General features: G+C 42.2%; 1 protein-coding gene across 5 annotated transcripts in view; it reads left to right on the top strand.

The window, feature by feature from the left end:
* grin2ba (glutamate receptor, ionotropic, N-methyl D-aspartate 2B, genome duplicate a) overlaps positions 1-14,496 on the top strand; it is a 141,668-nt gene extending 127,172 nt beyond the window's left edge. For all 5 annotated transcript variants that reach the window (XM_084926642.1, XM_084926640.1, XM_084926639.1 and 2 more), the window contains exon 17: positions 6,543-14,496. In XM_084926642.1, coding sequence (XP_084782768.1) covers positions 6,543-8,825 — 2,283 coding nt within the window. In that variant the 3' untranslated portion in view covers positions 8,826-14,496. The remainder of the gene's footprint in view (positions 1-6,542) is intronic.
* The last annotated feature ends 9,291 nt before the right edge of the window (positions 14,497-23,787 follow it).

Here is a 23,787-nt window from a genome sequence, read left to right as displayed (position 1 = left end):
ACATGGCCTCCTTGTTCACCTGATCTGAACCCCATTGAGAACCTGTGGTCCATCATCAAATGTGAGATTTACAAGGAGGGAAAACAGTACACCTCTCTGAACAGTGTCTGGGAGGCTGTGGTTGCTGCTGCACGCAATGTTGATGGTGAACAGATCAAAACACTGACAGAATCCATGGATGGCAGGCTTTTGAGTGTCCTTGCAAAGAAAGGTGGCTATATTGGTCGCTGATTTGTTTTTGTTTTGTTTTTGAATGTCAGAAATGTATATTTGTGAATGTGGAGATGTTATATTGGTTTCACTGGTAAAAATAAATCATTGAAATGGGTATATATTTGTTTTTTGTTAAGTTGCCTAATAATTATGCACAGTAATAGTCACCTGCACACACAGATATCCCCCTAAAATAGCTAAAACTAAAAACAAACTAAAAACTACTTCCAAAAACATTCAGCTTTGATATTAATGAGTTTTTTGGGTTCATTGAGAACATGGTTGTTGTTCAATAATAAAATTATTCCTCAAAAATACAACTTGCCTAATAATTCTGCACTCCCTGTAGTTATTGTGTCGAAGTTTGGGGGAATACATATGAGAATACTATAAAACCTCTAAACTCATTACAGAAGAAAGTGATACGAATGATTCATAACGTTAAATATAGAGAATATACAAATAAATTATTTATAAAATCAAAATTATTAAAATTAGGAGATTTAGTGAAACTACGGACACTATTAATTATGTTTAAGGCTAAAAATAATATTTTGCGTTTTAAGTTACAAAGAGTATTTTTAACGTGTTCGGGGGGAGAAGACAGCAGAAGGAAATTTTATTTTAAGCATCAGCTAGCTAGGACAACACAAATATTAATGAGTCCAACGGTTAGGGGTATACGACTGTGGAACTCTCTTCATTGTAATTTAAAGAATTGTATAAATTTACATTGTTTTAAAAAGTGTTACATGTCTAAAACGATAACTCAGTATGAAGAATGTCAATGAAATTGGAGTTAATTGAATAAGGATCCATTATTTTTTTGCCTCATTTATTTTATTTACCGTACTTATCTTTTCTCCTTGTTACTATGTGGAGTGGTATATTCTGATTGTAAATTTGTTGTTTGGTTTGAGTTAGGACCGGAGATAAATGTTAATGTTAGTTTGTTCCTTGATTTTTGGTGCCCACTTGCAATATAAGTTGGATTGTAGATAGGGGGCAGGGTTTAATAAGAATATTTTCTTCTTCCTGCTCCTTTTCACACATGGTTGCAGTGCTTTACTGATAGAAAGAGTGGTTGGTTTGTCTGAAAGAACTAACTGTGGAAACTGTTGACCAAGTGTGAAATAAATAAATAAATAAATAAGAGGGGCCCGAAAACTGAACCCTCTGCCTCCCATTCTACTTTTAAATACTCTAGAAACCACAAGTAAGCCTGGGAAGAGGGAAGTGCTTTATTGGGGTGACAAAATACTTTGACGTCCTAAAGATAATATAGAGTCTGATAAAAACTTTTTAAGTGAGGAGAAGGATTTTAAACTAATTCTAGATTTAAAAGGAAGCCAGTGAAGAGAAGCCAATGTGGGAGAAACATGCTCTGTCTTTCTAGTTCCTGTCAGTACTCAAGGTGCAGCATTTTGGATCAACTGACAGCTTTTCAGGGAGTTTTTAGGATTTCCCGATAATAAGAAATCGCAACATTCACCCTAGAAGTAATAAATATATGAACTAGCTTCTGAGCATCAATATGAGACAGGATATTTCTAATTGCAGCGCCCTTTTTGCCACTTATTTCACCCAACAACAGCCAGCAAGCAGTTGCCTAAAAGTTGGGAAATATACATTTTTTCCCTAGCAACCTGTGGTTGCTAGATGGTTGCCAACCAGTCTCTAGGCCCATGTAACTGAGCCCTTAGCTTGTATTGGCAACAAGGCAATAATACAACAATATGCTTAACTTACAATATAAGGCCTCAATTAACAGAGTTTTAAGTTTTTTACAACGATGTCGGGGTGCAGCTCCATCTGGTGGCCGATGGCTGCATAATATATTGGACACAACAATTTACTGGTATTGTGCATCAATTAAAATGTAAACAATTAGATTAAATGACTAGTACCTCTGAAGGCTTAGCGACTAGTGATAACAGTTTCCACAATTTTCTTCATTGTAATAATTATTATTGTCAGCTCACAGGTATGAATGACAGCAGCCAAAACAGTACAGTTATTTGGTAGTGGAAAGGCTGCTCTAAAGTAGGTGGTACAAGACATCCAGCTGGCTATAATTCAAATTAACCTCTGCGTAACTGAATCGTCCTCGTCTGTGAAGTCACCATCATTACTCATTACTTCATTACTGTGTCTAATGGCTCACAAATGAAGGTGCTTTACTCTTTAAGGCCTAAGAGATTCTAAAAATTCAAAGATGCATTCCACTTACCCAAATCAAACTACCGCTGCCAAAGTACACACACACATATAGAGAGAGCTTTCTCCTTTACTTTTGATGCCCTGGCCTTTCTGATGCCCATGAGGTAAATATTTACAAAATGCTGAGCTGAAATCAATACCTCACTCAACAAAAAAATCAGCCACGGAACCGGAGAGGGTAGATTACTGGGTCCCAGGAGACCAAAGTCACCCCCAAGGTATTTGATTTGCATTCCAATTGTTTTGACATGGCTCCGGTGTAATTCACTGTGCGCCTGTGAAGGTGAAACACTGCATGCTAAACCACGTGGCTAATTTACAGCAGAGAAGCCACACACTGCTGCTTTCTGCCTCCATTTGATATGCTGTTGTGGTGCTGGGTCGGCTTGTGCCAAGAAAACAAGGCTTTGTATTTTAAAAAAAAGGAGAAAAAAGTACCCCTCCTTGCTCTCATATTCCGCTCCAGTGCTCAACTTTGATTATTTTGTGTGGTGTTAATTTTGCGCCTGTGCTGTAGTGTCGTTTACGCCTGTCCGTGTCTGTTTTTTTGTAGAACGAGCATGGCATACTTGTTGCTAAAATGTCAGCCGATTTCTCCTTTCCATAGACAGGCTGGTTGTTGTTTTTCATTATTGCATCATTACAATTTGTATGGGAACCGGATCAGAGACCAATTAGGCTTTGTGTAACATTCAGCGATTGCTCTCATTTACAGAAATTACCGGCGTCTTTGCTGCGATGTGACAAAATAAATGAACGCCGTGTGTCCGCAAATACAGCCAGATGATTCAGCATGTTAAAATATTCAGGGGAAATATTCATTGGGAGCGTCGATTTGCATGTGTAGCACAGATCACGGCAATAGTGGAACAGTGGAAGCTGCTGTTTATTATCTTTTGGCCAAGACGTCGCATTGTCTCCTTCTCATTTACTTGAGTGTTTTCTCTCCAGCCGTGTGCTTTCTCTTCCCTCTTTTTCTCTCTTACTCTGCCACTCCGATTGATTCCGCTTTTTTAATTTCACAGCATAATCCAATAAACCTTATTGTTATTGCAGCAATTAACATTTAAGCTCGGCGGTGTAAAAAATGAGACATCTGCCACGGCTGGTGTGAGTCACGTGGCTCCGGTCATGGCTTCACGGTCGGTTAGCGCTCCCCCCCTCGGCAGATCTGTGAGCAGTTCTCCCCCCGGCTACCTGCTCCTCCAGGTCCCACCTGCATCACTGAAACAAATTAATTATATTGATTTAAAAGCCTCTAATGACTTAAGAACTGTAAATGTATTAGAGGTTTAATCGCTCCACTTTTCACAGGCCTCAGATCGCGTCATGGCTAAGTTCGTTTGCATTAAGGAACACATGCTTACAGCACGCTCAGGCTGTATTAAATTATACGCCGCTACCTGTTCAGACGCTGTTCTATTTGCAATCAGGAGCTCTTATAGATTTTGATGTGATACCTTGGATTCTGAGGAGTTCTCTGGCCGCCGTTACTTCTTTTACACATCCTGACCAAACAATCAGCTACTGTGGAACCAGCCCTGCCAACTGTTACTTTATGTGGGCCTGCAGAGTAGACAAAATCTGCTGGTGAAGATTAAGCATGCAGTCTCCTTGTTATATGTCCAAGATTCAATGCTTCTCATTCTTTGACTGGTTGCTACTGCTTATTCATGCATAAAAGAAATGTAAAAAAAAAAAAAAAAAGTGCAAATATTTATCTCGATCTCGCCCTGTAAATCGTTACAATGTTAATTTTACCCTCCGCTATCAGGTTAAGTGCTAATGAGGGAAGCTTGCCGGCAAATTAAGCTGAATGTCGCAGAAAAAAAATCTTCCCAAAAGTTGATTATGTCATAGATGTCACGGGAGGGAGGATGTGACAGATTCAGCAGCAGGTGGGGTGTAATCAGAACAATAAAATAAGAAAAACAAAAGAAATGAAGGGATGAGTAATTATACAAACAGCCAGATGGAAAAAAGGAAACACAGATGACACGGAGAAGGACCGGATAAACATTAAAAGATGGTTCTGAGTTGGGGGAAAAGAAAAGAGGAATTTCACAAAGGTAGGCGTGTGCTCTTTCCTGAATACTGTTGAGTCATTTTGTATTTATATTAACCTCTTAGTTTTAGCCACTGTCAAGCTTTGCGTACTTGGCTGTTAACCGACTGTGAAATTAAAAGAAGTAATAACATTATTTAAAAAGAAGAATGAGGGATGAAGCCTTTCTGCTGCAATGCAGCCACTGTCCATGTAACTAATTAATTACTAGAAACAAGTGGCTTGGGAAAGGAAAAGTCAGGCTCAGGTGATGATATTATTGGGTAAAAGAAGGAGGAGGAGAAGAAGATCTGACATCCAAGACAGACTTCGCCTCATGACGGGACCTTGACCTCTGCAATGGGATGATCTTTGATCTCTAACAGTGGTTCCCGTCGTCATCTGCAGGGAAAAAAATGAGTAAAATCATTGTTGGGAATTGATCCGATACTTTACAGTCCCCATCTGTCATGCCTGGTTTGCGCTCTGCTGTACATCCATTTTTATCTGAATATTGTATCGTAGATCACTGAATGCAAATGGAGCAGTTTGTCTTTCTGTCACTATGATGCTCAGCTAATGTCTCCTTGGCTTGGCCTTTCTCTTCATCCCTAATAACTGCCGAAGGATATTGTTCAGCTGAATTCTAATCACATTGATTAAAAGTATTGATTGGCGGGGTCCGAGGAGTTCTTCCAGCCACTTGGCCTTTATCAATCATCACCCATCAAGGTGCACTATCCTCTCTGAATCTTCACACTGTTTGCTCACTCGCACTGCCCCACTTTATTTCACATCAGTGAATATGCCACATTTCTGTATATAAAGGACATCTATTTCCCTTACCGTATACAGCGAGGTGTTGACAGAATCGATACCGAAAGCTGTAGCGTTTTTTTACATTTGCTTGCTTTGCCGTCTCAAAGTTTTTCATTAAACACACCGACTCTTTTTTTTCCCCTTCATCTTTTTTATGAGACGACACATCTGATGTCATTGGCTGTTGGTTGTGTTTCTGTGCCATTAACTACCACGAAACATAAATTTTGAATCATATCAGTGCATTTCCAGTTTTGTACCCACTGTGAAGAGATGACATAAAATACGACAAAAATAAGATTGACTGATTGCTGGTGGGTTTGTGTGTTTTTCAGTCATGAGGCCTATCCTGTCCTCTCCAGGTAGCTTCACCCCCCATCTTTAAAATAAATCATAAATCTAGTGCCCTTGGTCACCTGGTCTATGTAGACAACCTGGATTGACTGATGTAAAACTTTATCGCTTCTGTCAGATATGTGGGATGGATGGGTGGACACTGTGGCCAAAACACCTCTGTTGGCTTGTGTTACAATTCAGTTCAGTTCAGTCCAGTTCAATTTTATTTACATAGCACCCAATCAGAACAACAGTCACCTCAAGGTGCTTTATGCTGTAAGGTAAAGACCAACAATCAGACGAGCAAGCACTTGGTGACAATGGGAAAGAAAAACTCCCTTTTGACAGGAAGAACCCTCCAACGTTGGGGGCAAGGGGAGGGAGACAGGATAAAAAACGCACTGTTGAAAAGAGCCAAAGATTAATAATAATGAATGATTAACTGCAGACTGGCATATAAACAGTGTGAGTGAAAAGAAATGAGTGAAGAAGTGCATTATGGGAAGCCCCCCCGCAGCCTAGGCCTATTGCAGCCTAACTAAGGGAAGATTTAGGGTCACCTGATCCAGCCCTAAATATACGCTTCATCAAAAAGAAAAGTTTTAAGTTTAATCTTAAAAGTAGAGATAGTGTCTGTCTCCTGAATCCAGACTGGAAGCTGGTTGCACAGAAGACAGGCCTTAAAGCTGAAAGCTTCCATTCAACCTTTAAATACTCTGGGAACCACAAGTAAGCCTGCAGTAAAAGAGCGAAGTGCTCTACTGGGGTGATGCAGTACTATTAGGTCTTTAAGATAAGATAAGGCCTGATTATTTAAGACCTTATATGTGAGGAGAAGGATTTTGCAGTGTCAAATAACAAATGTTTGAAATGTGCACCCTTTAATGCCACCTGTCTTTCTCCCACACAGGGCATTTACAGCTGTATCCATGGGGTGCAGATCGAGGAGAAAAGCAGCTCTGCATTGAACTCGCCATCAGCCACCATGAACAACACCCATTCGAACATCATGCGGCTCCTACGGACAGCCAAGAACATGGCATCCCTGTCAGGGGTGAACGGCTCACCGCACAGCGCTCTGGACTTCATCCGTCGTGAATCTTCTGTTTACGACATCTCCGAACATCGGCGCAGCTTGGCGGGCCACTCTGACTGCAAGCCACCCTACATGCCAGAAGACAACATGTTTAGCGACTACATCAGTGAGGTGGAGAGGACGTTTAGCAACCTGCATCTTAAGGACAGCAATTTGTATCAGGACCATTATCTACACCACCATGGTTCAACTTTAGGGCTCAGCGGACCTCCTCCCAACAGACCCCATAGTTTGGGTAGTGCTAGTTCTTTGGAGGGCGGCATGTTTGACTGTGACAGCCTGGGTGGAGGGGTGACCCCTATTTTTACCACTCAGCCCTGTTCAGCACTGACCCACAGGAACATGAGCAAGTTTGACCTGCTGTCCGGACAGACTCCTCCCTCGGGCCAGAGCTTCAAGGGAGGCCTGCCCGACCTATATGGGAAATTCTCCTTCAAAGGAGGTGCCTCGAGTTCCACTTACATCCCTGGACATAGTTATTGTCCAGGGAGAGGAGATGATGATGGGAATATACGCTCAGATGTGTCCGACATTTCCACGCACACGGTAACGTACGGAAACCTGGAGGGTAACGCCAAAAAGCGCAAACAGTACCGTGACAGCCTGAAGAAGAGGCCGGCCTCTGCCAAGTCCAGACGGGAGCTAGACGAGATTGAGCTGGGCTACAGGAGGAAACCTTACCACATCAGTCACCACCACTATCACGGGCACCGCTCTGGTTCCCCACCGCTGCTGCCCTCTGAACGCAAGAGGGGTGGCGGAGGAAGCGGGGGAGGTGGAGGAGGGAACAATGATGGGAACTCTTATCTTTTCAGAGAAAAGGAGAGCGTTAGAGATTTTTATTTGGACCAGTTTCGGCCCAAAGATGGTGTCCCTCAGTGGGAACACGTGGACTTGACGGAGGGTCCCGGAAACAGAGACGGAGGAGTAAGTACCTGCACCTCCCTGGTACCAGTGGATGACTTTCTTCAGAGCAAACCCAAGAAGTCTGATTCAAAGAGCGGGGGAGGTTCTGGATTGGCAGGGGGAGAGTGGGAGTGCAGGAACTGTCGGGCTAGTGGGGGACTGGGGAGCAAGCAGATGTCATTGCATGGAGGTGGCTATGGTGGCGGCATGAGTTGTGGGTCCTCGGGAGGGGGAGGCAGTCGTCCCAGCTCCGCAACCTGCATGCGTTGTGAAGGCTGTAAAAAGACAGGAAACCTCTACGATATCAGCGAGGACAACAACCACCTCTTGGAACAGATGGGGGGCGGGGCGGGTGGGGGAGGAGGGGGTGGCATGGGCGCAGGCCCTCAGTCTCAATCTCAGGCACAGCAGAGGCGGAAGAGCGGCGGTTTCGGTAAGCCACTTCGGCGGCAGCACTCGTATGACGCATTTGTCGACCTGCAGAAAGACGAATTGGGTGGGATGGGCAGTTTGATGGGAGGCTTAGGAGGAGGTGGGGGCATGAGCGGTGCAGGCATGGGTGGAATGCTGCCCCCACCCAGAAGTGTTAGCTTGAAGGAAAAAGAACGCTACATGGAGGGCAGCAGCCCCTTTGCGCACATGTTTGAACGCCACGGGGGCTCCGAGAGGGAAAGGGAAAGAGACAGGGACCCATTGTTTTATGGAGGTGAGAGCCGGTCGGGCCTCTTCAGAGGCGGAGAAGGTGTCCACCGCCGCTCAATAGGGGAAAGAGACATGAGAGATAGGGACAGGTCTTTGATGGAAGGAGGGGGTGGGGCAGGGTTCTCTTTATCCAAATCACTTTACCCCGACCGAGTAAACCAAAACCCCTTTATACCCACTTTTGGCGATGACCAGTGTCTGATGCACGGCGCCAAACAATATTACATGAAAAAGCAACAGCAGCAGCAACAAGTTGCCAAAAACAGCCGAAGTGACTTCAGGAGCCAGATGAGTGCAACTTCGTATCTGCCAACATCTGCCACGGCGGCCGGGGTGATGTCCAGCGCGACGCCCCGGTTCCCGAAAGAGCTCAGCCTCGGTGGAATGAACCACCACGGTTCCATGCTGGGGGTCGGACCCCCACGTCCCTTCAACGGAAGCAATGGCCATGTGTATGAGAAACTCTCCAGCATTGAGTCTGACGTGTGAAAGACAAATGTGGGAGGAGGAGCAGAGGCGAAGGAGGGGGGAGTGAGGAGAGCAATAGAGGCGCATCTAGTTCTAGGAGATCAGGGATGACTTTAAAGACGCTGTAGACACACTTTAACCCTAGCCCATATTGAGATGTTAGGATTGGGAGGAGGGGAGGTAAGGGATTAAAGGAGGAAAAGACTGAAAGGTGGAGACTGAAATATAAAATAATGCGTAGAAGTTTTGATTTTTGCAAGAAATAATGGGAAACAAATCAGGACACCCTGAGGAAGTGTGGGATATCGCCCCCTTCACTCAGAAATGGCCAAAGCTACTCTACTTTTATGTCCAAACACGGTCAATAAACATCCTCCCCTTAACTCAAGTCTACCATTTTCCATCCACCAGTGTGGCAGAAGTCAGTATACTCGGTCGGCGTTGCGACGAGGCCGACACCTCTTCATAGCCTGCTATGGGACGTGTCGAGCCTGCTGCGATTCCATGGCTGTCTGAAAGGCTCCCTGCTGAGCGCTCACGAGGAAGGACAGCGAGAGCAGAGACGGGATTGAACTGCCCATCTGCCCCAGTGTCACAGCGGAAAAAGTAGATAGGGTTACGTTTGCTGGAGCGGCGACACGGGACGATGACTGCTGCTTCCCCGTCTTTCTCACGCTCAGTCAGGATGGAGACAGCCCCGTCTGTCCATCTCTCTTCGCAATGCACTTCAGTTCTCAATATCTCCTCTTTCTCTCCGCCCCACACCCCCCCATGCTTTTCCTTCTCCTCCTTATCCTCGACGCCAAAAGAGCTGATCTTGTTTGCTGTGAGAAATACAATCAATGAATGATAATAAGATATTCTTATAGAAAAAAATAACAGGGTATAAGAACAACAGTAATACTGATACAGTTGTGAATAACAGAGATGTTTAGTGCTGATTATAATAACACTGCTTATAATATCACTAAGTTTTTACTTGTTTTGTGTTCTCGCCGTAAAATCTTTCACTGCTGTTTTTAGCATCTGTAGTTGCAGTCTGTCTGCCCCTAGTGGCAGCAGGAAAGTTGTTCTCAGCTCAACCAACAAGCCAGAAAAACTGATTTTTTTTTTTTATTTGAAAAAAGAAATATTTGTTTTTGGTTTTCTGTAGAATGCTCTTTCTACATGTTCATGCATTTATTTGCTCCTTGTAGAAAAACAAGATCTTGAAGATGTATTTGGAGTCGGCAGAAACACGACACTTAACATTTCAAGGCATCACAAGTGCACAGACACGCGCGCACACACGTTTGGTTTCTGTCCGTCTGAACTTGTGTTCTTTTGAACGATGACGTGCCGACAGGAGCTGAGGATGCTTGGGAGGAAGGACGTGCCTTAACGGTCTCCGGTGGAAGTGTCCTCCAAGTTCACAAGCGGCCCTCGCGCAGCAGCAGCCACCACCAGGACGGACCGGCAGGCTTCATAAAGGCCACTCGGCGTTCTTGGGGTCACATTTATGAGCCAAAACTGCAGTAAAACAAAATCAAAGATTTACAGCGGGCTTTGAGGCACTGCTGCTGCTGCTGCTGCTGGTGGTTTAGATACAAGATACCGTTTAAGATCTTTTATAACTTTGTAAAACAGTGTATTTCATATGTCAAGTGTGGGCAGCGTTTTATGAGCCACCTGTATTCAGGATGTCCCATTGTCACGGATAGACCGATGAGTCTCAGTTCACAACATTGGCAGCCTTTAGAACACTTGTTTTTATTCAGGTTACACAATGACAGTCATCAGGCACTTAACTTTTTCTCGGCCTCTTCACCGGTATCCTGTCGAAGGCGTTACTTTTCGCTGAGCGGGCCGAGGGGCTCGCACAGTAAGCTTTTGTTTGGACATCACGTGTGATTAATATTTGCGCTGTCGTTTACGTAGGCGAAACGCTGCAAAAAGAAAAGAGAAATGTGTAGGAGGAGTGTTGTCGTCCCACGACAACAATGCTGATGGAAGTTTGAGCAGAGAGGAGGATGTCTATTTGAGAGACTGGCTGATTGCTTTTTACTTTGACTGATGTACATAGTCTTTTTAGCTGAAGAGGCCTAATTTCTTGGACAGGACTTTTTACTCAGTGTAGGTTCAGGCACTCAGTAGACATGCCTTATCATCCCATTGCCCTCGCCCCCACCCTGAGCTGTCTGATGATGACTCATCGCATTACTGTACAGAACAGAGGGAGCCCTGGTAGTTCTTTAAAGGTCTGATCTTCGATTAGTTGGTGTCAAAAAGTTCAAGGGCTGCTGGAGATTGCGCGGGGAGCGCCAGTCCGAGGAGTGTGATCTTTATCATTGTCGACCACTATATCTTAAGGCACCAGTGGAACAGACTGGGGAGGATATGCACGCGCACACGCGTGGAGGGAAGCGAATCAGGATCGAGTGATAACAGCTGTTCTTTTTTTAAACACTAACTCTGCTGACAACTATTCATAAATTCAAAAACTTGTCCTCCTCCTCTTCCTCATCCCTCGCTCCACAGATCACACTGTCAAAGCGAGACTTATCGAGCTAGCCTTAAATCCGACTCATCCGCCCCCCACACACACCCTCCTAATAAACAGATTGGGATCTCTGGAATTTTTATATGCACACATTTTGAAAGTTCAGGTCAACCATTAAAAGCAAGCTGGTATAGGAAGGAGAACGGCCAACGGGGGGGTTGGGGGAGGATTCGACAAGGAAATAAGAAGAAGAAGGAGACTTTGCAGTGGGTATCAATCAGCGTCAGCATTAGTATGTTAAATCTTTACCTTGTAAATAATAATATATTTAAAAATCTTTTCACTTTGTACAGTAAACAGACAGACAGGATGTAACTTTCAATATGTTTTACAGCAATTTAAGAAATAAAGAAAACAAACATAAAAACTCGTAAAAACTGAAAAAAAATCACACAAACAAAAATATGCAAAATATAGTTAAGACACAGATATTACTAATCATAAGTGATATAATTGAAGCTCTTTTTTTCTTTCGATCTCATGTTTACTTAATTATAATAGTTTACCAATCAGTATACTGATTATGTTAAGAATTATGCTTTTTTTCCCCCTTTTCTTTCTCTTATTTTCACTCAAAGTGTCAGAGGATAATTTTACTGTAGGTGTAGACGTTTGGTGATTTGAAAAAAAAAAAAAAGAAAAAACAGAAAAAAAAAACAAGGGGGAAAAGTTTAGTTTTAGGAGTCTTCGCTAAGTTTCCCTTGGATTGTGTTAGATTCTCTCTTTTTAAGGTAAGCTATTCTTCATGCTTTTCGAGCGCAGTTCAATTATCTACACATTTATGTAATACAATATTACATGTATACAGAGATGATATTTGCATATAGAGGCAGTATATTGTGATCCTTCATTTTTAAGCAGCGATCCTTGTTAAAAAAAAAAAAAAAAAAACTTAAAAAAAAAACCCTAAAAAAACATTTGTGGATTTTTTTTGTTTTGTTTTGTTTTTTTGTTGCCCGTTTCTTTTTCGATGTGGGCTCTAACGGTGATTGCACACAGAATTTAGAGCCATTGTCAGTCCGGCCTATCCTGTTATATCTCTATGTTTGGGATAGACATCACTGTGGTAAATAAGGAAGATACACACATGCACACACATGCACACACATGCACACACACACACAAATGCACACTGGACTTGCCCCAGTGTTGATATTGTGATATTGCTGAGGATTTAGGCACAATCTTGTGGAGAAAACCGTGAACGAGTGCAGTTTCATCTCAGTTATGTGAAGCTGAAATGCATTTGTACAACCCCTTATTAAAAGGTGAAACATCTCTCCCGTCATGTCTCTGTGCAGCGGTTTCTTTGTTCTTTTCTCTTTGCTATGGGTGAATAAACTGCCGTTGCACCGTTTTCACTCGCTTGTTACTCAACTGTGTTACTTGACAGCTGGAAACAACTCAAATGCTTTGGATCCTGATTTGTTTTGTGCGCCACCTTGTATTTGTCTGTTTGAGAAAGGAAGTATCGTTTGTAATCTGTTGTGTACATATGCAGGTTTTTTTTTTTTTGTTTTCACACAGTCAGAAGCGATTTCCTCGCTCTTATTCTGTATGGTACTGATGCCAATAAGTCTCTATAATCTTCTCATCAGCCCCAAGAGGAGAAATTCATCTCTCTTCTGTTTTGCCCCCCCCTTTTTTTTTTTATCTCTAGAGGGCTTGATTGAAAAGTGAAAAAAGTATCGGTGTGCACATAGACTCTGTTAGGTTTGCAGATTTTTTTTCTTATTCTCCTCATTTGCAATAAACAGCGTGACCAAACAGAAAATCTTCTTACTGTATGCCACATTTTATTTTATTTCATTTCATTTTGTCAGGATTTGGAGGGTAACTAGTTTGCTACCACTGGTTGGGAGGTGTACCTGACGCTGCGGTGAGCATGCTATCATCAGACCTTTAGCACCTCCAGCTTCAGATCGGGCAGTGCTGCAGAGTAAGCAGGGCTCATTTGGAAGCCTTTATTTCCCTTAAGGCCAAATTGTTCCCAGCTTCCCTTCTCTCTGCACACATTTGTTCAGATGGTTCACGTAGGGCAAAACACTGGCACTTTCCCCCCTTTTTTTCCTTTTCTTGTCTTGTCTTTTTTGGGGGTCAAATTAGCAGGCTGGAACATCCTGAGAGTGGAGGATGTAAATATCACCCCAGATGATGTGTGTGTGTGTGTGGTTTTTTTGTCAGTATTAATGACACACGGGACCAAATACCAGCCTGACAGTCATCTGCAGGGAGCAATGTAATGGTTAATCTGACTTGTTGAAAATGCTTTTTTTCCCCTTCTTTTTTTCTATGTGTATGTTTTGGATAAAGGGTATTTGAGAAGTTTCTCATATTTCCAGCTTTCATAATTGACTCTGAACTGCTAATTTTGTAATAAATAAGTGTGATTTCACCCGGTGCAGACAGAAGGAACTATACTGTGATGTTATATAGCTGATTTATTCTGAAGGTCCGTGTGATTTGTTCATTCTTATTCATGACAGAAAATATTTTAAGCCTCTCTTTATGTGTGTTACAGATCTCGCTTTTTACTGACACACACAAAACTTTCTATAAAACTGTGTACAGTTTGTTTTGTTTTTAATATTGCTATTTTCCACCATCATCATTCACAGATTGAGAATCGGTCGCGCTAACTGGGTGAAAATTGCCGATGACATAAGGGGTTGCTACCAAATGTATTTCACAAGGTTAACAGGTTTATGAAATCACAAACATAGCCTGATTGAATTAACTGTGGGTGACAAAAAAAATGTAACATAGAAATAATATCACTTGTATACATAATATTATTCTTGGCCATTCTTTTCTCTTTTTGTGGCCCTTTACTTTGAAACAATGCCAAAATTTTTACACCATACAAACAGAAAAACCACACAAAAACAAATAATTGTACAGGTTGTGTATATACTGAATACTGCGGAAAATATTTACCTTCATTTTCTTTTTTTTTTATGGAAACAAAGTAATCTCAATAACAAAATTAACCACATCATGACAAAGTTGCAAAAAAACATCATTAAGGTACTTCTAATAAGGATCATACTGATATCTACAATTATAAGTGCTGACATAAGACTATTCTTTCTCTTTGTACATGATGAACAAAATGAAGTGTTGAGTATTAATAATAAAAAACTATAAGTTTCACGCGTATGTGGTCTCTTCTTAAGCTTTTTGGTGTTTATCTGAATTTCAATAGCCTGTAGATAAATGATGGACATGGCCACTATGACATCATTGGGAAGTCTCATTCTGAGCCTTTTGCCCATTATCATCTTGGTATTTAAGCATGTGATAAAGAGAGGGCTTGACTAAGGAGGGATAGAGTGTGCCTACATGCTAGTGACTTGGCGATCATTAGGTGCAGCAAACCCTGTTTTATGGTCTTTATGGACACTAATGGGGACCATAATCATAAAGTCACCAAGAAGGTGTTTACTGAGGTCAGAACAGTGAACCACAGGGCTCTTTTCCCACAGTCTCTTCTTTGTACCCTTAACAACACCTCAGTATATATCAGGGATGGGCAACTCGAGGGCCGGTGTGCTGCAGGTTCTAGATGCGTCCTTGATCCAACACAGCTGATTCAAATGGCTAAATTACCTCCTCAACATGTCTTGAAGTTCTCCAGAGGCCTGGTAATGAACTAATCATTTGATTCAGGTGTGTTGACCCAGGGTGAGATCTAAAACCTGCAGGACACTGGCCCTCGAGGCCTGGAGTTGCCCACCCCTGGTATATATCAATAAAAATGTGGTTTGATGACCATTTTCAAGAGTAGCTGCATAGACAGGGATCACCCTTGCTAACTTCTGATGTCACAGCCAGTCATTTTGTTCTATAAGCTGGCCTGAAATGTCATAGAAACTGCGCAGTTTAGAAAAGAGCTTCAAGAGTTACTCCTATTAGGCTTCCAAACGGTAAAGAGTTACAGCACTTGAATGTTGATTTCACTTTCCAAGCTATGTCCATCTTTTATATACAGTCTGTGGCACTGAACCATACATGAACACACTTCTGGACCCCTTCAACTCAATATGTATCTACAGGGAGTGCAGAATTATTAGGCAAGTTGTATTTTTGAGGAATAATTTTATTATTGAACAACAACCATGTTCTCAATGAACCCAAAAAACTCATTAATATCAAAGCTGAATGTTTTTGGAAGTAGTTTTTAGTTTGTTTTTAGTTTTAGCTATTTTAGGGGGATATCTGTGTGTGCAGGTGACTATTACTGTGCATAATTATTAGGCAACTTAACAAAAAACAAATATATACCCATTTCAATGATTTATTTTTACCAGTGAAACCAATATAACATCTCCACATTCACAAATATACATTTCTGACATTCAAAAACAAAGCAAAAACAAATCGGCGACCAATATAGCCACCTTTCTTTGCAAGGACACTCAAAAGCCTGCCATCCATGGATTCTGTCAGTGTTTTGATCTGTTCACCATCAACATTGCGTGCAGCAGCAACCACAGCCTCCCAGACACTGTTCAGAGAGGTGTACTGTTTTCCCTCCTTGTAAATCTCACATTTGATGATGGACCACAGGTTCTCAATGGGGTTCAGATCAGGTGAACAAGGAGGCCATGTCATTAGTTTTTCTTCTTTTATACCCTTTCTTGCCAGCCACACTGTGGAGTACTTGGACGCGTGTGATGGAGCATTGTCCTGCATGAAAATCATGTTTTTCTTGAAGGATGCAGACTTCTTCCTGTACCACTGCTTGAAGAAGGTGTCTTCCAGAAACTGGCAGTAGGACTGGGAGTTGAGCTTGACTCCATCCTCAACCCGAAAAGGCCCCACAAGCTCATCTTTGATGATACCAGCCCAAACCAGTACTCCACCTCCACCTTGCTGGCGTCTGAGTCGGACTGGAGCTCTCTGCCCTTTACCAATCCAGCCACGGGCCCATCCATCTGGCCCATCAAGACTCACTCTCATTTCATCAGTCCATAAAACCTTAGAAAAATCAGTCTTGAGATATTTCTTGGCCCAGTCTTGACGTTTCAGCTTGTGTGTCTTGTTCAGTGGTGGTCGTCTTTCAGCCTTTCTTACCTTGGCCATGTCTCTGAGTATTGCACACCTTGTGCTTTTGGGCACTTCAGTGATGTTGCAGCTCTGAAATATGGCCAAACTGGTGGCAAGTGGCATCTTGGCAGCTGCACGCTTGACTTTTCTCAGTTCATGGGCAGTTATTTTGCGCCTTGGTTTTTCCACACGCTTCTTGCGACCCTGTTGACTATTTTGAATGAAACGCTTGATTGTTCGATGATCACGCTTCAGAAGCTTTGCAATTTTGAGACTGCTGCATCCCTCTGCAAGATATCTCACTATTTTTGACTTTTCTGAGCCTGTCAAGTCCTTCTTTTGACCCATTTTGCCAAAGGAAAGGATGTTGCCTAATAATTATGCACACCTGATATAGGGTGTTGATGTCATTAGACCACACCCCTTCTCATTACAGAGATGCACATCACCTAATATGCTTAATTGGTAGTAGGCTTTCGAGCCTATACAGCTTGGAGTAAGACAACATGCATGAAGAGGTTGATGTGGACAAAATACTCATTTGCCTAATAATTCTGCACTCCCTATATGCAAGTTTGGATAAGGCTGCATTCAAAACCGACTTACTAAGATGTCACTGAAGATGAATCTGTTACAGGGTTACCTAACTCATTAGAGTACATTACCATAATTAGCTTGCTCATGTTGGTTATAGTCCACAGGGTGTTTAGCCTATTGTATCTTTGAGTGTGATAACTTTACCTTTGCATAGCAAGTTGATATTTGCAGCGTGCCCTCCACTACATCACTAACCACAAGATTACCAGCTTTGGCTGAATGCCAGCCACCATGGTTTCAGAGCTGAAGGGCTGGCATCTCCCCTTCAATGTGCCTCACCACCAGGGATGTGAGATGGCACTCAGCATATACTGTAGGTGCTTTACTAAATATGAATTAGAGCCCCTTAACAGCTGACAGGTGCTTAGTTTCACCCAGTAACAGATTGTTTATTTGAGACGAACCCTTTTTTATGCTGCTATGAAGAAGTAATTTGAGTTTTTACTTTACACTCATTACTTTAGTTTTATGCAAGAGAAGCATCTCTTGCGTATGGCTTTCATGTCCCCAGGCTTTCTCATAGTTGGTTTTTCCACTGGGCTGGAAGAGGTCGGTTTAGTTCTATACGCTTCCTTTATCCCCCCCCCCTTGTTTGAGCATACCAGCCTAATTTAAAACCCTTCATGTGGGTATTTCTTCTCTTCCCGCTCTCGTTCATAGACACATTCGTCATGGTGCTTGCAAATGCATCATCTCTCTGTCACACACAAGTTGGCTCTCTATCTCTCATATCTGGCAGAAATGGCAGGAATTCCTGGGAGAGGGGAAGAGCGATGGAGAGGGCTGCATGAGAAACCAGGGCCATATGGTGACGGTATGGTGGAGTGCCTGGGTCTGGGTCTGCCCTCTCTACAACCCACACTGCTGCTGGCAGGCCGCACAGCCTCGTCTGATCCCGTCCAGCCCCCTCGGGGTTCTCTCAGGCTGCTCTCTCAGGCTGCTCTCTCCTCTACCCCATCACTAACTCTGCTCTGATGGACCCTCACAGGACTTTGTCAAAGTGAGAGACCCCTGTCCTTAAGCACAGCTGTTGCTCTCAAATATAAGAGGTCCAAACTACACTGGCGCTCATTAATTCACCTCTAATGAAGTGTTTTAACACAATGTACCCACAGTGTCTTTTAGAAGACATAAAAGGCGCCTGTTATGCTCATTTATGGCTCCATATTTTAATATGTGCACCCAGTTTTACATAATTACTTGTTCAAAATATCCTTATTTATCTAATACTGTGCCTAGATAGAGTCCTCTCGTTTTCACCTTGTAATTTCTAATCATTGCCATAGATAGATAGATAGATAGATAGATAGATAGATACTAATATGATCCAGTGGCAATATTAGAAATATGCATTCTTACTGATATCTGTGTGAAAAGTACAATTATCTGCAGTCTCAAGCCTGAGCTTGTTGTTAATGCAGGTTCTTTGTAAAGTAGGATGACTGTATTATTTTTTAACTTTATGTTTAATATGAGTATCTACCACTATAATAGTATATATAGGATAGTAGGAAAATTAGAGTGTTCCTTCGGGTCAAAATAGCAGGACAGGTTGCAAAATCTGGATGATGAAAGTAAATGAACAAAACGCTCCCCTGTCTCAACAGTTGCCATCAAACTGACATTGAGAAGGGCATTTATCTTTCAGCAGTCTCCAGAAGTGTTATATTGTGCTTGTACTGAGCAGGTCCCTTGTGCAAATTTATTTAAATGTATGAATAATAAACAGGACATTCTGTAAAGCCGGATACAGACAAAACCTCCCGGAGGAAATCAAAGCAGAAAAAAAGTTGCATTTAGCTAGGCTACTGATGTCTGGAGATATATAAACTCCATTTGATGCAGGATTCATGTCTTGTAGAGCATTTGCATGCAACTACAAGGTTAGTCAAATTTGAATTCATTTAGCCATTAACTGTTCTCGTCACTACACAGTTTTTTTTTTTTTTTTACCTTTTTGTTTCAAAATTGACGTCAATCCAAAAGAAAAAAGTTTTTGTTTTTCACTCTTGTTACGAGCTGGGCTGTAAACTTCCCATTTTGGCATTTTATCAAGCGCGTCTTATCCAGAGTGACTTAAAGATGCATTAGGATTTTTACTGCTCCATAGTACAGAATGAGTGCAATATATCTGCAGAGGTTTGATAGGGTTGTTTGTCAGTAGCAGTGACTCAAAGATTGCTTCACAAGGTACAGTACTGAGACTTACAGCACACGCCTTCCCTCTCCAGTGCACACTAACTCCCGACTGCTCACATTTTCAACATCAGGTCTATATCATGTCGAGTTAACCTGTGTGTGGCCTTTCTGGTCAGACTTCTTTCTCGTTTTTAACGATTCTTTTCAAAATGAACTTCTGTCGATATCTACTCTATGTTCTGTCCATAGACTGTCTGTAAAAGATGGACATGGCAACGGTAGCATTACACATGAGAAGTAGTTAGTCAATAAGCATTTGTTTTTTTTCTTTTTTTCTTTTTTCTTTTTTCTTTTTTCTTTTTTCGTTCTTTAAATGCCATTTAATTATAAAGTGAAAAAGAGGAACAACAAAAACGGGAGTGTCAACACAAATCCCGCACCCCTGACCTTACCAAAACAAAGTCAAAAATAAAGACAGAGTCTGACCTCCTTAACTAATTCAAAATAGGAAAAAATGGGTGATCAAAAGAAACGGCAGCTCACGCCTACCTACTCCACTTCCACAACTTTCAAGCCGCACTGCAGCCAGCGGCTGCCACAGGTACACTGCTGGGTCGTGAGGAGAAACGGGAGAACCTCTCCCGCCATGGCACTCCATCCTCCTTTTAATGGGCGGGTCCTCCAGCTGGGACCAGTCATGTCAGGGCAGTGTATCCATGCACCAATCGGAGCAGGGCCCAATAAGCATTTCTTGGTTAGTCTTCGTTTATGAAACGTAGAATGACCTTATAAAACAGACTTACTACTCAGTGTGACTCCAAACATCAGAAAATGGTTGTTACTGTTTTTAGGGTGAAGGCTGTTTTCCCATGGATTCCTATAGCAACCAAAGACTTTTTCCAGCGATAGCGCTTGACCCTTGGCTATTATAAAAAAAAAAGTCAGTTTAAAGTACATCTGGTTTCACTTTTCAAAAACAGAAAAAAAAAACAAAAGCCGATGTCCCCCTATGAGCAACCACTTGGTGACAGTGGGAAGGAAAAACTCCCTTTTAACAGGAAGAAACCTCCAGCAGAACCAGGCTCAGAGAGCGGCAGCCATCTGCTGTGACCAGTTGGTGCGTGAAAGGAGGGAGACAGGACAAAAGACACAGTGTGGGAATTCTGACATAATGCAACCCAGTATCACAGCAAAGAATGTAAAAGACACGCATGCAGAATTTTGAGTGAGCTGCTGCTTTATTTACAAGGTAACAAACGTTTAAAGACGCATTACTAACACATTTACACATAAATACTTATTAGTCATCTAGCTTAATCTTACCTGGGATAGAAGGAGCCTGTACGTCATACCTTCTTTAGTTAGTAGTGACTTTCTGCCTCCCCCTGGTGGTACTGCAACTTCTGCATACATATCAATTTAGAGGCAAAGCGTGATTTCCACACAGGCCATAATGATAATGCTACTATATAGAAAGCACTTTCCGTCACTATCTTAGCTTATTTAATTTTACCCTAACATCAGAATTATACATTTGTTTTGCTTTGGTTTTTTTTTTTTGTTTATTTTTTTATTCACCTAATTTTATTTTTTTTTTTTTTTGGTGGAGGGGTAGTAAAAAAATTAGATGAATTAAAAATTGAATGTGATTTAAACATGATTTGCACTATTTTAAAATAAACTAAAACATTACATTACATAATATGGGAACTTAGAAACAGTGGCTCAGTTTAATCAAAGGGGGTGTCCAAATTCATGGGCTGCATCCTCCTGAGGACGCATTTGTAGGCTGATTACATCACAGCAACGCGACAAAGGCTGTCCAAATTCATAGACTCCTCTGAATGCAGCCGATAAATGCGTCCTCCTTTTCCCCGAATTTGAAGGATGGGTCAGGTGTATCCTTCATGGCCCACCATATCCCAGAATTCCCAGAGTTTTTAATATTACTCTTATTACTCTTTCTGGGTCACAAAATAAACTTTTAACATATTTTCAGGCGAGAATGTGGGTGTCTAAACTTCAAATATCTGCTCGGTTTATCAAGATATCACATATTTGCAAAAGTGCTCAGAAGTTTTCGGAGACGTCTGCTACCCACCAGCTCGATAGCTAGCAGGGAGCTCGAGGGTCACTAGAGCCGCCAAGAACAGCACAACTCCCGGCACATCATTTTCAGATCACCGCGGTCTTTCGCTACTCAGGTTAAACATAATATATAAGTCACTTAGACAACCTAAAAATGTTATTATTTGGCTTTTTTCAGTGTTTTATTTATTTCGTGAGTAAATTGGTTTGGCTGAGATTAAAGTTATTAGATTAGATAAAATAAAACTTTATTAATCCCCCGGGTGGGTTCCTCCTTGGTTTTCACACAGCTGAATAGACAGAAGTGTGAGATGGTCGAGAATTTACACCAGTGTCCTGTTGTATTTTAGATAGCAAGGAGCAGACGGCCGAGTTTATTAAACTCTACCGAGACTGCGGTGACGCATATCTGAAGGCTAGACTGTCCAATTTTACGGCCTACCCGACCTTCTGAGGACCCGGCCCACGTAGACCACAAAGGCCGGGTCCTCAGGAAGATGCAGCCCATGAATTTGGACACGACAAAAGTCGCCCTCAAGGAAAAGTCACTGTGATTGGTTCTCTGGGGATGGATGTTGGTTTAAAGAAAAGGTTTGTCATAGTTTTTAAGAAATTTTAGCTTTGACCAAAGCGGCATAGCAACCATAACCAAAAAAGTACACTTAGAAAGAAGGTGGTGGAATGAACGGTTTACAGAAGAAAAGTTGTGGGTGGGGGGAGAGAGTGTAAGTCATGAAGGAAAAGTGAGATGCATGTAAGACTCGAGACCATCAATTCTACTACCTTCCAAAATAGTAAGGATGAAAACAGGAATCTGCCAAAGACAAAAGCAAACCTGCTGACAAGAGCAACCTTGGCAAACGCAGTCAGGTGCTTCAAACACGCTAGTGGTGATGGTGCTTCAACTGCATGTGGCTGCGACTAACTACTCTGGCATCAACCTGAAATGCCTCCTCTCTTCTCTGTCTGTGAGCCTTTTGCATATTGCTCCACACGGCAGGCCTCCTGTCACCTGCCCTGGCTATGATGACACCCACTTCCCCATCCATCATCCCTCGAACCTCCACCCACCCAACCACCAATTCTAGCTCCCATTAATTTTTCAGTCACACTGGCAAGCAAGACTTATTTAATTATTGATGATGGGAGTAAGGTGTGAAGGGGAAGGGAAAAAAAGAGAAATTTATTAGTAAGATTCACGAGTAAAAGTCATGTGAGGTAGCGCACCTTAAATATGAAATATGTCACAGTTTTGTATTTTTGCCTCGTTGAAGCTTCCACAACTCGAGAGCCACTCAGAGCCAAAACCTTGCTCTCTGCCTGCCTCTCAACATTGCTGCGCTCTGTCGCTCCTTCCTATTTATCTGCCTATCACCTAATCCATCACCCTATACTCTCTTTATCCCACTCTTACTCACTCTCTCTCCGAGACCCCCTTATATTGTGTGTCAGCCTGAATTATTAGGATGGTGAGAGAGGTGGAGGGGCCATCGTGGTAATAAAAGAAAGAGGGGCCAGTGAGTTATGGATGAGAGTTCACTGGATTATGGAGAATGAATGGGCGAGCTGGATGGCGGGAAAATAGAGGTAAAAGGGGGCAGATTAAAATAGTATAGGTGCTGCAGCACTGTAGTCCAATAAAGCAAGCCTCCATCTGAGTGATACAAGTCACTTCATCCTTTAACCGCGCGTCCTTAGAGGAGCAATTTGCTTGCATAATGTTGCTCGGCTTTCTCTCTTACTTTCCTCTATCGCTGCCTGTCCCTTCGATTTCTACTTCTCATGAAGTGCCTGCATATTAACAATTAACAGTTACCTAGCAACAGGATATACTGTATTATGTCAAAAAGTGAGTGCAGGAGGCTATTCACAGCCAATAATGACATGCCAATAATGCATTTTTGGCCTCACTGGGCAGTAAATGTAAGACAGAATCAATAAAAGACTGAATCAGAGCAGCTGAATTGTTTAACTCAACCTAATTCCTGCTTTTGATCTAATGGAAGACAGATGCATTGTGTTTGACACGTGCCTGTTACACAGACACACACACTGCACACTGTGAACCGCTGCGATCGTCTGTGTTACCGTGCATCGAGATCCTTTTGGAAGAACATCAGGTGCTAATTTCACGCCGCAGGTGGACAGTGCACACACCAGCATTCATGGTGCGGGCAGCGAAGCAAGACGATGTGGCAAAGACTGTGGCTTAATGAATGACGGGATATTTCATGATCCTGTGATTTGCAGACCTGAATAGTAAATACTGGAAGTCAGCAGCAGTCAGTGTGGTTGCTGGCACTGTTTTTTTATGACTTCTAAATGTCCAGCTTTCCATTTGGCAGACGTCCATCACAGCAAATAGAGGAGCGAGTTTTTATTTTACTTGCAAATTTCAGTTTGATTTGATTTGGCCTGAAGTTCTTGCAATTCAGAATTAGATCAAAATACAGTCAAGATAAAGGAATGATAGAAAATTTTAAAAACAGAAGCAGGAAATCTAGCCAGGCTCAGATTATTTAACATGTTCAAAAAGTTTGAACATGTCAGATCTATAGCTCAGGTCTGTTC

The sequence above is a fragment of the Perissodus microlepis genome, chromosome 4, assembly GCF_051167445.1.
Source record: "Perissodus microlepis isolate ML-2025 ecotype Zambia chromosome 4, ASM5116744v1, whole genome shotgun sequence".
NCBI lineage: Eukaryota > Metazoa > Chordata > Actinopteri > Cichliformes > Cichlidae > Perissodus > Perissodus microlepis.
This window is presented reverse-complemented; position numbering and strand designations above follow the sequence as displayed.